At 33.7% G+C, this 13,545-nt stretch overlaps 1 protein-coding gene across 2 annotated transcripts in view; it reads left to right on the top strand.

The window, feature by feature from the left end:
• Positions 1-13,545, top strand: part of LOC145284837 (regulator of nonsense transcripts 1-like) — a 125,403-nt gene that overhangs the window by 102,053 nt on the left and 9,805 nt on the right. The window contains exons 20-22 of one of the 2 annotated variants that reach the window (XM_080133816.1): positions 1,332-1,370; positions 7,913-8,095; positions 8,226-8,350. In XM_080133816.1, the coding sequence (XP_079989942.1) occupies positions 1,332-1,370; positions 7,913-8,095; positions 8,226-8,350 (347 nt within the window). Of the gene's footprint in view, positions 1-1,331; positions 1,371-7,912; positions 8,096-8,225; positions 8,363-13,545 lie in introns of both variants that reach the window. The other variant, XM_080133815.1, reaches the window with a different exon arrangement.

A 13,545-nucleotide genomic window follows, 5' to 3' on the forward strand; every position in this document is an offset into this window, starting at 1 on the left:
ACATCTCGGGTCAAACTTTTATTATTCAGACAATTTTTTTAACAATGTTTCTTTGTGAAGCTGTTTAAGCATATGGGTTTGATTATTCATAATTTGATTGTTTTGTTTGATTTTTAGATTTTGGTATATTTTAGGGGGTGGGGATGATATTTTGGGTAATTTTTTTTTTTTTTTTTTCTTTCGAATTTTTTGCTTGGCAACAATATATTTTTTTTAAAGTTATTGGGTATTTGCTTCCTGTCAGGTGTTATTTTCTTAATACTGAATTGTTTGTAAAAATTAGTTTCTTTAAGAAATCCTATTTGTGAAGAATGAGAAAACCTGTTAAGATTTGATAAATGTTTTATTTTCTGGAATTTATAACATGATGCTTTGTCTTTTTATTTAAAGGGAAAATATGTAACAAAAAAAAACAAAACAAATCTTCCAGTTTCTATAAGACAATCCAAAGATAGAATTAAATAATTGTTATAAATATATTTTGTGACACAGAATGACTTATAAAGTTGATGTCCTGTAAATCAAAAAATCTTGGTCGCAATGCTTAAACTGCATACGTAGCATGAAAACTTGTGCAGTCATCCTCATTTCAAAATTACTGAATTCTTTTATTTTTTTCTGATTTGTTTTCAGTATTGCAATGATTTATAAAAATCAACAAAAAAAAAACACAGAAAATGTGATGACCAATTTATGATAAAAAATACTATGTAAATTAGAATATGTCAAATGATAAAGATAATCTGATATATGTTACTTTTGCCTTAAAATCAGTTTACTTTGTGACGACACAATTTATTAGCCTTGGATGATTGCCTGTCTAGAAGAATCATTTTGATTTCACAACCAGAATAGATGGGTTTCCTCGGCCAGGTCTATAGTAACCATCTAAGAAAAGGGAACTAGTATAAACTTGTGATTCCTATCCATCTTGCCTTGGCATCAGTCTACATACAGGTACATTTTTTTTTGGGGGGGGGCTTAATACTATATGCATAAAATTTAAGGATATCAAACTTCTCTTTAAACTGATTTGATCTCAAAACATTTTTACGATTTTTCTGTGTCAATTTTACATGATATTTTGCCCCTAAATGAAACCAATTACTATGATGCACCCACAATAGTTCAGTTAAGCCAATTATGAATTTAACAATTTAAAGTGCATTAAATGATTCACAAAGGTTTGATTAGCCTTCCACCTCATATATAAAATGCATTCCAACTTTCATTGAAAAAAATTTTATAGTTGATCCTCAATTTTATGAAGCTGTTATACTGTGTGAACTAAATTTACTTATTTTACTTTTTTTTTTTTTTTTTTTTTCAAGAACCTGGAGGACCTAAAGGTTTTACTCCAAACTTTTCAAGTAAGTAGACAAAACTTTCCAAATCTGTTTTTATTTTAAGTCTAATAAATTTGACTTGTTGAATGCTATGGTTCAAAAGAGTCGCCAACCTGATAGGTCATAAACTGTCATCAAAGCTTCAACCTCTGCTCCATCGACATAATGGGGCATCCCTCTGCCTGTTCTGTTCTACAAGTATTTGAATGGTGAATGCTCCGAACTACAAGCCTTTGTGCCCCCTTGACGTAAATACCCCAGATAAACCCAGCAAGCAGCAAAATCCCACCCCTATACAGTAGAGATCCCTAGATGTAAGAAAGCCTTCTACTGTAATAGTTTCTTCCCCATAACTGCTAGACTTTTGAATTCCCTTCAGAGTTCTTACTTTCCCAACTGTACTAATATGCAGAAGTTCAAATGTAATGTGAACGGACATCTTGCTGCTCAACTCCCTACATAGTAGCCCTGCAACTTATGTCCTTGATAGTAGCTCCCTACATCAAAGTGCCACTATGCCTTGTTTGGGGTGAAAATGGAATTAAAAAAAAAATTATTTCTTTTTCCCTTATAAAAGTATTAACTTTGGAGAATTGTTTTTATGATTTAATTTTTTCTTTTTTCAAATTTTTACTTATCAAAATTATAAGCATCATCATTATCAGTAACATAAAAACTTATTTTTGTTTTTTGTACATAAGTAAATTGTCATGCTCAGCATCCACATACGTACAACCAGAGAGGAGCGAAATTCATAATTGGGATGCTTACAAATAGCAGAGGGAAGCAAGCAATTTACACATCTATGTATGCAAGAGTGAAAAAGTATTACGATATAGTTTAGCTGTACTTGCCCATCGTAGTCTGGGATTCATAAATGCCATTTTAGTTTAATTAAAAAAAAAAAAAATAATAATGCGTAAGTCAGGTGGAAAGGGCAAAATTTAATGGATTTAACTCCTTCCCAAATTAAAATAGGAATTATCTCCTTTACATTTTGAGCGTTTTCTCATTAAACATTAACATGCTGTAAGGATAAAAAGAAAGAAATGGCTAGTTAGATCAAGTATTAATTTGTCAGATCCATTGCTGTTTAGGTTTAACATGGAAATTTGGACAAGAGAACTATTTTAGATGACTTTTAGTTAAATGCAAGTTAATGAAATAATAAAATTAATCTTTCTTGAATTAACTTGGATTTGCACATGTCATTTGATCAAAATTGGTCATGTTTCATAAGTTTTGAATGTTATTTTTCATTTAAATGTAATCTGGCTGCATGTGCGATGTTTTTAATGAAATCTTCCATGAAGAATATGAAAAGCGAGACAAAAGTATTTTAATCTGACTGTATTCAAAACTCCAGTTAACTTTTCTACAAGATCTTATGTCATACTAAGACCAAACATGTTCATAAGTTGGCAATTTTTTTTTCAACTACTGAAATATATATATATATATATATATATATATTTATTAAATACTAGCATTTTAGCCCGGCGTTACCCGGGCTGAAATGCTAGTATTTAGGTGTATGTTTAGCAAAAAAAAAAAAAAAAAAAAAAAAAAAAACGGTCAATTTTTTTAAACTTTGACCCCTATTATGACCCCTTAACATTTATTGTTTTGGGCTCAAATCAAGTTATTAAGTTAGATCCGTGTCCAAGGAACATATATCTAAAATTTCAAGTGTTTAGACCCAAGATTGTTGGAGGAGTTTGGTAGAGTTCTCAATGATTAAATTGTTGAACTTTGACTCCTTAACAGCCAAATTACTGGCCGAAAACGGATTACAAAGATTTTCCCAAATCTCAGTACCCTGTATATCAAATTTCGAGTCTGTAGACTGAAAATTGACAGTTATTGCATAGGAAAATGTACACACACACACGTTTACTTTATTATATATATATATATATATATATATATATATATAAGTGAATTTATTGCAATAAATCAACACTTTACTCTACTCTCCATCCCAATATGTTGAATTTCACAACTCTTAGCTTTTGAAATGTGTTTATTTTTTTTTTTTTTATTCTGCATGGTGCTTAAATGAGCATCCTTTTGGGGAGCATCTCCTCTTTTTGGGGAAAGGGTTACTCTTCCTAATTAGGGAATGCTAATAGGACAGATTCTCATAATTTTGCCTTCCGGATTTGGAACATCATTGTGGTGCTTTTGGCCTACTTTGTATTAAATCTGACTTACATTTGGTCGCCATGCAGAAGTTGCTCAACAACCACAATCTATAAAGTAAAGTTAAGTTTTTTTTTGTTTGTTTGTTTTTTTTGTTTTTTTTTTTTCACTCTGACATTGATATTAAAAGCCTACTTTTTCTATTTAAAAATTATTAAAACAAATAGCACAGTAGGGGAATAGGTGGCTGGTTACTTTTAATGCATCTAAAACCCAGCTCATATCTTTACATCATCAATTGAAATGGATGGCTCTTGTCTAGGGGAGGCTCCATATTTTGACAAGCTTCTGGGATTGACCTTTACTCTTGATCTGAAATGGAACACGTACATCAAGTCTGTTGCCAAGGTCGCTGGAAAAATGGTAGGATCCTTCTACCGCTCCAGAAAATATCTCATTGCTGATGCAATTCTCTATCTATATAAAAGCCAAATACATCCAAGGATGAAGTACTGCTGCCACATCTGGGCAGGAGCTGCTAAAAACAGCCTATCCTGCCTTGACAGAGTACAAAATAGACTTTGTGGCTTAGTGGGGGATGCCCTTTTCTCTTTCCTGCAACCTCTCTCCCACAGGAGAGACGTTGCAAGCCTATATTTGTTTTATCGTTACTTCCATGGCAAGTGCTCGTCTGAACTTCAATCCCTGGTTGCCTCTCACCAATCTTTTACGATAAACACCTGTCTAGCTGAAACCACTGTCAAAAATTTTCCTCACTTTTTAACTTTGCCAAAACTAAAACGTAGATTCCATGAACAAAGCTTTTTCTTAGAAGTGCACGCCAGTGGAACTCTCTTCCATTTGCCTGTTTCCTACCTGACTACAACTTGGATGTCTTCAAGTCTAACATAAACAAATTCCTGATGAACTGCCCCGTTAAGTAAGACACTTTATCAAATCTCCAATACTAACGATTACTACGATACTATCCCATTGATTACTGTACACGCAATAACCCTTATCCCTGAGTGGCTTCCGGGCCTTGATAAGTAGTGACTTCCATGTAAAAAAAAAATATATATATATATATCTATAATATAAAGCTGAACGTCTGTGTGTGTCTGGTCACGAATAGGCTCCTATATGGTTGACTATTATAGAAAACTGATTACATATAATGATAGATGTATCGAGACACAGGAATGGGTATGTTTGATCTGGCATAATGATGATTCATTAAAATTGTGGGTCTGCGTACGTGCCTAGTCCACAAAGTATGGAAATAAAAAAATTTGAAAATTAAAAAAAAAAACGTTTACAAGTGTTTTTGATATAGATGTACATAATAATACTTTGATAAGTATGTTTTAACTTAAATATGGATGGTATAATAAAATTGTGGGGTCTGCATTTGCACCTGGCCTCCATAGAATGGAAATAGGCACAAACTTTAATAAAGACTTTTCATATCTATCTGCGTAAGTATACTTTGATAATTATGTTTCAGTTTGAAGAAATATGGTATAATAAAATTATGGGGTGTTCGTTCGCGCCTGACCTCCATAGAATGTAAATAGGTCACAAAGTTTAACAAGGTTTTTTAATATAGATCCACAAAATATTGTGAGAAGTGTTTCAGTGTGAACAGGTATGGTATAATAAATTATGGGGTTTATCTATTTTATTTTTACTTTCATCATATTTTGCTTTGGTTTTGATATCCCCAAATTAGAAGCTATCTCTTTACAATCCTTCCTTTTCATAACCTATCATACTTTCATAAATCAGAGTCCATTTTCTGTAGACTTTTTTTTTCAACCCAGTCAACGACGGGTACTTTTGCTAGTGTATATATATATATATATATATATATATACATATATACTCGGTCATGGATATGAGAGCGACTTCCTAAAGGTTAACTAAATAGCATATTTCTTTGAAACCCGAGTGTTTATTAATTAATTGTTCATCTTTTATGCTTTCTCATTAGATGATTGATTTTATTTAACTATTACACAATTTTTTTTATGCGTAGTTTCTTAATTGTGCATAATTGCGTAGAACTTAGGATGAAAATGTTCTAGCATACAGACATTTTATATTTATTTTTTTATCACCTTGTCTGTTGTTTACAGACTTGGAACTTGATAAATAGAGTATTTGCACTTTGAGAACACTTTTTAATTTGGTTTTTAGGCTATAAATATAGCTGCTAAGAGTTCAAAACTGAAAAAACAAAAAAGAAACAGTTGCCTTTGGCAAGTAAATCGACTAACTTCTGAGTAAGCATACATATACATTTTTAGCTTGAACTCAATTTTCAGCCATTTTTATCTATCTGGTGAAAGCTTGGACAGTAACGATGAAAGTTGAAGCGTTAAATAATAACTAAGGTTGGAGTGCTGAATATTTTAGTTTTAGTTCCAGCTGATGACACAGTCATTTTTTTTTTTTTTTTAACTTTAGAAATTATTATATAGATTGGGTGCAATATTGAAAATCAATAGAGAATTTGCTTTATGATAATAAATATGAAATCTGCATGAATTATAAAATATCATATTTAATCACATTTTACAACTGGGCAACGCAGGCTGACCTGCTAGTTTAACTATAAAACTAATTTTTGTAAAAATTGATGTTGAATTTACTTCTGTTTACAGCATTCTACTTTTTAATTAAAAACATTTTTTTTAATTAAATAATTTGGTTCTTGTCCAAAATTCTCCCTATATTAAAAATAAAATCTGTATGGTGTACGCATTCATGATGGAACGAAAATGTCATCTTCCGAAAATCACGTAAATTAATCAGTTTTTTTTTTAATTTTTTTAACATGAAAATCAGATTTTATCAATAAGCAAAAAGAAACTGTCTCACGTCACTATTTTGACAATATAAAGGCAGATAACTCCATAATTTAAATTTATTAAATCAGTCTTCTAATGCCTATGATATCCTGGTAATATCGTTTAAAATGATTTTCTTTTTATAAAAATACTAACATGGATACCTGGTGTTGCCCGAGTGGCCAGGACACAGCTGCTATACTAAGGATATTGAGCACCCCCCCCCCCTCAAAAAAAAAATATAGGCGGCAACTTCCCCACCAGATATTTCGTCGGTCCGTGTACTGGAAGTTCCTTCCCCCCACCAAAAAATGAATCAAAACAACTTTTCTTTCAATAAAAATAGCAGCAAGTGCCTGTGCGACTGCAGTAGGCAGATTCAAACCTGAAACACAAAAGAGGGGAAAAAAGGGAAAAAAAACATTACTGGCAAACGCTTTTGCCTATTAGACTACGACTTATTACGCCATGACCCTGCAAAATAACATTTTTAAACATAGTTTCAGTTTGATACACGTGTGTGACTTGCGAAAAGTGACTCCTTGTAAGAAATGGTCCAGTTGATCACTACAAAATTAATCAGACAACACTCTTTCTGTGGTACCGGTTTAGATCCGGTCCGATGCAGCTGACACGTTTTTAGCAGACATATAAACAAACACGCACATAAACCAATATTTGAGACTTATCTAATATCTAAAAGGGAAAATGTGAGTTTATGTTTGTATATCTGCCAAAAACTTTTGACAGACGCATCAGTGACAAAATCTGTATCGTTTGAAAGATCAATTTCCCAGATAAAAAATTTTGCCTAAAAGATTAATTCTGTTCTGGTCAGCTGGGCTTTTTTTTTTTTTTTTTTTTTTGCAAGGAGTCAGTTTTTGCATCAACATTTTTACAAGTCATATGCTTACCAATCTCAACTTATGTTTATAAAACAACTAGCATGTTAGCTTGTTTTTACCTCTTTTTCCATACATGTTCAAGCGTGTATTGCAAAACATTTTTTTTTTTTTTTATTATTTATGCGCTTGCACGGGTATTCGCTGCTATTTTCATTGAAACAAAAGATTTTTTGTTTTTTTTTCTGGGGGTTGCTCACTATCCTTAGTATACCACCTCTCTCCACCCAGGCAACGCAGAGTACCCCCGCTAGTATAATAGAAAACTACTTGATCAATTAATATGATTCTTGGAATATGATATTTTTGTTCCATCATAAGTATGTACACCATACAGAATATTTTGTATTTTCATTTTTTAATGGAAGGGAAATTCTGGACAACTTTTTTATAAAGTATAAAGACTTAAATTTTTAACTTTTTTTTTAAATGTCAGCTTTACAAAAAATTTTGAATAACATTGCAATTTTTTTTTTATATTTTGTGTTGAGTTTAAACGGTGAATCAGATTTTAATATCTAAAATTGAGTAATGAAAAGAAAACTTTTTTTAGATTTAAAATCATTTTTTATTTTTCATCATCTGGATTTTATTAAATCTTTTTATTTGTGAAAATCTGATCAGGTTTTCAATCTTTGATAATTTTTATGTTTGCCTTGTTTCTTTATAGCCGGAATGAATATTCGTGAGCCACTGGTCCGTCCTCATGACCAACTCAGCTACATTGCCTCCGAAAGGACTTTTGCAAATGCCCTCAACCTGCCCGTACCTGTGAGCATGTTTATGCCGCAAATTCCTACACACTTTTCCAACCAACAACAGCAGCAGCAGCAAGCAGGCTTGGCCAATGCAGGTAGAAACGATTTCAAGATTAAATTAATGTTTGCTTTATTTTCTATATCAAAGAAATTCAAAATAACTTTGTTTTTTACTTTTAATCAATATTATGTGCAATGTTTGATATATATTTTTCTTAATTTCAGCTAACCGTGGTAGTAATGTTCGTAAGAATCGACCCAGCCGCCAAAAGCCTCCACGTTATAGTACAACTCAACAGAATTTGGCTCAGCAAAATGTGGCTCAATCAAGCCAAAGTCAAGCAAGTCAGGTAAATACGCAAGTGCGTCTATTTTTGTAAGATAATCCCTCTTCCTCCTTCTCTATAATATATATCTTGGCTGATGTAATCTTTTTTTAGGTGCATCTTTTTAAACTTGTGAACCTAAACATAATTTCAAACAGAACATTTAATCCATGGAAGTGGATTGTTCTCGTTCTTTTGATTGTGGCTGGGTAGAATTATTATTTTTATTGGCAATATTGGGCATTTACTTATTCAAATGAGTCTCGGTTTTAAAATTCCTTAAGTAAATGGTGTTAGTTAATTTGAAGACCCCAGTGAATAATGTTCCTTTACTCAACCTGAAGATCCCAATATTATGTGTCCTTTACTTCATCTATTGCAGTCCTTTTCTTGTCCATTTATTTATTTTCTCTTACATTTATTTAAAAACTAGCCTGGGTGTGGGGAGGTTTGTGTGAGGGTGTTGGCTGAGCAAAAAGAACAGGGAGTACTTGTGCGAGCTCAAAAAAAAAAAGAAAAAAAGATTAATAAATAATTAGGAGTAGTAGGCAGGCTCGAACCTATAACGCGCTAGAGGAAAAGGAGGTGAAAAAAGCAAACAGTCTTAATGATGCACCCACCACAACTGTGACGTCATGGGCAGTCAAAATAACATGTTTTATGCGACGTCGTTGACGTGAGGTTGGAATGACTTGCAAAAAGGTGACCCTCTCCTTGTAAAAAAAAAAACAGTTGATGGTGAAAGAATTAATGTTTTGGGCCAATTTTTTTATATTTGTCGTCCGAGAGACCAAGCTTTCAAACGATACAAATTTTGTCACAGACTGATGTGTCTGTTGAAAGTTTTTGGCAGACATACAAATACACACACATCCACACACACACATTTGCCTTTTATATTATAGACTAGCGTTGCCCGGGCGTTTGGAGGCGTGAAAAAGAAAAAAAAAAGTTAAGGTCGAACGTGAGGCCTTGACGCAAAGGTGAAAACGAAAGGGGGGGGCAGACACCTAACCATCTCGGTCACGAGGGGAGAGGAAGTGAAAGCTGTGTTTATCGTTTATAAAGTGAAATTAACAGGTGCTCGAAAGTTAAGTCGCATGATGTTTGACCTTGACGCAATTTGCGCTGCAAGCCAGTTTCTGTTTCCTCCACCCCATCATTCGCTTTTTTATACTGAAAAGTGAAAGAAACCCGCAGGGATCGAAAAATCTGGAAAAAATGGCGCATGAAAATCGGGCAAATTAAATATGCACGCGACCCCCATTCGTAACTCGTACATATTATCATTTAGACAACATATAAAGTTTTAAGGAGCTAGCCGACCGAGAAGAAAAAGCCTTTTGCGAACATACAGAAAAGGTGCACATGCATACACACATACACACACATATTTTCGCTTTTATATATAAAAATATCTCCAATTTATTTTACTTTATTATAATTTAAAAAAGTATTTTACATTCCATATTCATTATTTCTGTAAAAATGTTTTTGCAAATACTCATTTTTGAAAAGAGTTTATGGATATTCTTTATTATCTATATGTCTATAAAAGTAAAATTGTCTGTGTCTACTCTGTCAATTTTCAGTCTACAGACTCAAGATTTGTGAAAAAAATTTTTTTAATCGATTTTCAGACAGAAATTTGGCTGTCAAGGAGTCAAAGTTCAATAATTTGACCTTTGAAAACTCTACCAAACTCCTCAGACAATTTTGCGTCTAAACACTTGAAATTTTAGATGTAGGTTACTTGGACATGGATCAAATTTTTTAATTTGATTTGAGCCCAAAGCAAATGTTATAGGGTCAAAATTGGGGTCAAAGTTAAAAAGAATTTGACCTCTGTGGTCTCTACCAAATTACTTAGCCAATTATTGGTCTATTGAAATTTTTACATAAAGTGTATTCAGACATAGGGCAAGTTTTTTGATCGGTTTTTGGCCTAAAATTTTGCTGCCAAGGGGTCAAAGTTCAAAAGATTTGATCTTTGCAGTCTCTAGCAAACTACTATTTTGGGTCTAAACATTTGAAATTTTACATAAAGGATATTCAGACATGCAGCAAGCTTTTTAATCAGTTTTTGGCCGAAAATTTGGTTGCCAAGAGGTCAAAGTTGAAAGAGTTGACCTTTGCAGACTCTACCAAACTCCTCTGCCAATTTTGAGTCTAAACACTTGAAATTTTAGATGTAGGTTACTTGGACATGAATCAAACTTTTTTTCATATATATATATATATATATATATATAATCATAATTTAGGAATTTAAAATTTGTGATTTGAAAAAGTTAAATTTCAAATATAGAAATTTTATTGAATGCAAGACAAAGAATACAGTATAATAAAATATATTTCTTTAACCCATGAGTTTTTGATGTTTATACATCTCTTCAGAAGAAAAATATTAGCAAATATTATAGGTTTGCACCTAATTTGCTAAAGGTAATAAACATAGAAAATTAAATGTTTTTAAAGTTTGTAAATCATTTTAGCTATATCGAGTAAGGGAAACTGGATATTGATGCCAAAAAAAAAAAAAGAATATTGAACTTCAAATCGAAAGTGTACCTTCTATCCTAAATATGAAGAACTCTTCAACATGAGAGGAAAAACTATCAAAACTTTCGGCCTCCGAATGAAGGAAAGCATTGAAGAATCGAAAATTCCAATCTCCAGCATTCACAACTTCATACTGCCTAAAACACCCCCATGGACCATGAAACAAGTAGAAATAAAACTGAACCTAAACAAAAAGTCCAAATCTACCACAAACCCTATTGAATACCACGACGAACTTCAACATTTAAAATTACGATATTCAGACTACACCTTTATCTACACAAACGGGTCTAAAAGCAACAATCACACTGGATGTGCAGCAACGTACCATAAAACCACAATGAAGAGAAATCTTCAAAATGAAGCATTTATATTCACTGCAGAGACTATAGCTATCGATCTAGCACTCAACATAATTTCAGAGGAAACCACCAAAAACTTCATCATTCTCAGATTCTCTATCAGTCCTATTATCTATACAAAATCAAAAACAAGAAAATCCACTAACAACAAAATTAATAGAAAAAATCAATATCCTTTCAACTACTAAAAACATTATTCTTGTCTGGATCCCCAGCCATGTGGGGATCAAAGGCAATGACAGGGCAGATACAGCTGCAAAAAGATCTTCTCACCTTCTAACTGACAATTTTAAGATTCCACATACTGATCTTAGACCCCAGATAAAAGCATATATACAGGAAAAATGGCAACTGTGGTGGAGTCAGCAAGAGGGCAGCAAATTATACTCAATCAAACCTGAACTTAAGGAACGATGTCCGGACATCAAGAGATCACGCCGAGAAGATGTGATACTGACTCGGCTGCTCATAGGACACACCAACTTTACTCATTCTTATATACTAAATGGAGAATCGGTGCCAGAGTGCATCCCATGCCAGGAGACACTCACAGTAAAACATATCCTAGTTGGGTGTGATGACCTCGCCCCAACTAGAAAATTATATTATACAGAAAGCAATAAGGAGGACCTTTTTGAAAAGGTCAACTCAACAAATATTCTAGCATACCTAAGGAAAGTAAATTTATATAAGAAAATTTAAGGAAATTTAAAGTCACCCAAATATATACATCCATGTATAAATACAACATTTAATTTCTTAGTTCAATTTTATAAAAAAGGGAGGAAAGGCTGAAAAAGCCCCCCCCCCCAATAAAAAAAGTTTTTAAAAAAAGGACTCCGGCATTAAATGACCACATAGGTTGATATGCCGTAAAAATAATCAATCAGTCAATCAACCATTATATACATATTTCCACAGTTTTTCTTTAGTTTGATTGAATATCCAGCAAACCTTTGATTATATCAATCCAGTAAAAATTTTTTCCATATATCAGTTTCAAAATTCAGTTCAAGTTTTCAATCAATCACTGGATTTGCACACCAGTAGATTTATTGTATTTCACTATTCTAAAATATGTTATTTTTTTATTTATTTTTTTTTTTTTACATGGGGGTCACCACTTATCAAGGCCCGAAGGCCACTCAGGGATAAGGGTTATTGCGTGTACAGTAATCAATAAGATAGTATTGTAGTAATCATTAGTATTGGGGGTTTTGCTAGAGTGTCTTACTTAAGGGGGCGGTTTGTCAGGAGTTTGTTTATGTTGGAATTGAAGACGTCCAAGTTGTAGTCAGGTGGGAAACAGGCAAGCGGCAGAGAGTTCCACTGGCGTGCAGTTCTAAGAAAGAAGTTTTGCTCATGGAATCTACGTTTGGATTTAGGCACAGATAAAGAGTGGGGAAAATTATTGACAGTAGTTTCAGCCAGACAGGTGTTTCTCGTGAAAGATTGGCGAGGGGGGACGAGGGATTGGAGCTCAGACAAGCACCTGCCCTGGAAATAACAATAAAACAAAGACAGGCTTGCAATGTCTCCTGTGGGAGAGAGGCTGCAGGGAAGAGAAAAGGGCATCCCCCACTAAACCACGAAGTCTATTTTGTACTCTGTCAAGGCATGATAGGCTGTTTTTAGCAGCTCCTGCCCAGATGTGGCAGCAGTGCTCCATCCTTGGATGTATTTGGCTTTTATACAGATAGAGAATTGCATCAGTCGTGAGATATCTTCTGGAGCGATAGAAGGATCCCACCATTTTCCCAGCGTCCCTGGCAACAGATTTGATGTACGTGTTCCATTTCAGATCAGGAGTAAAGGTCAAGAGCCATCCATTTCAATTGATGCCAGATGGGGATCAGAGCGTTGATGATGTAAAGATAGAAGCTTGGTTTTGGATTAATTAAGTGACCAGCCACCTCTTCCCCCATTGTACCACGTGCTCAAGATCAGAGGAGAGAGAATTAGAGAGAACTTTGTCATTTACGGCCTTTGGAGTGTTGACATAGATGGTCGTGTCATCAGCATAGATGTCAGCGAATGATTTAAGTATGTGTTTTGGGAGATCATTGATGCAGATCAGGAAGAGAGTTGGGCCCAGGATGGACCCCTGAGGGACTCCAGCATTAATACTGTGGGCCTCTGATTTCTGCCCATCAACCACTACTCTTATGAACCTATCAGAGAGAAATGATTTAATGATTGAGAAAACATTTCCAGTAATACCGTAGCTGGAAGTCTTGTAAAGTAGGCCCTTATGCCATACCTTATCGAAGGCCTTCGATATGTCAAGAGTAATTG

The sequence above is a fragment of the Euprymna scolopes genome, chromosome 9 (genome assembly GCF_053919585.1).
Source record: "Euprymna scolopes isolate OS-2025 chromosome 9, ASM5391958v1, whole genome shotgun sequence".
Taxonomy (NCBI): Eukaryota; Metazoa; Mollusca; class Cephalopoda; order Sepiida; family Sepiolidae; genus Euprymna; species Euprymna scolopes.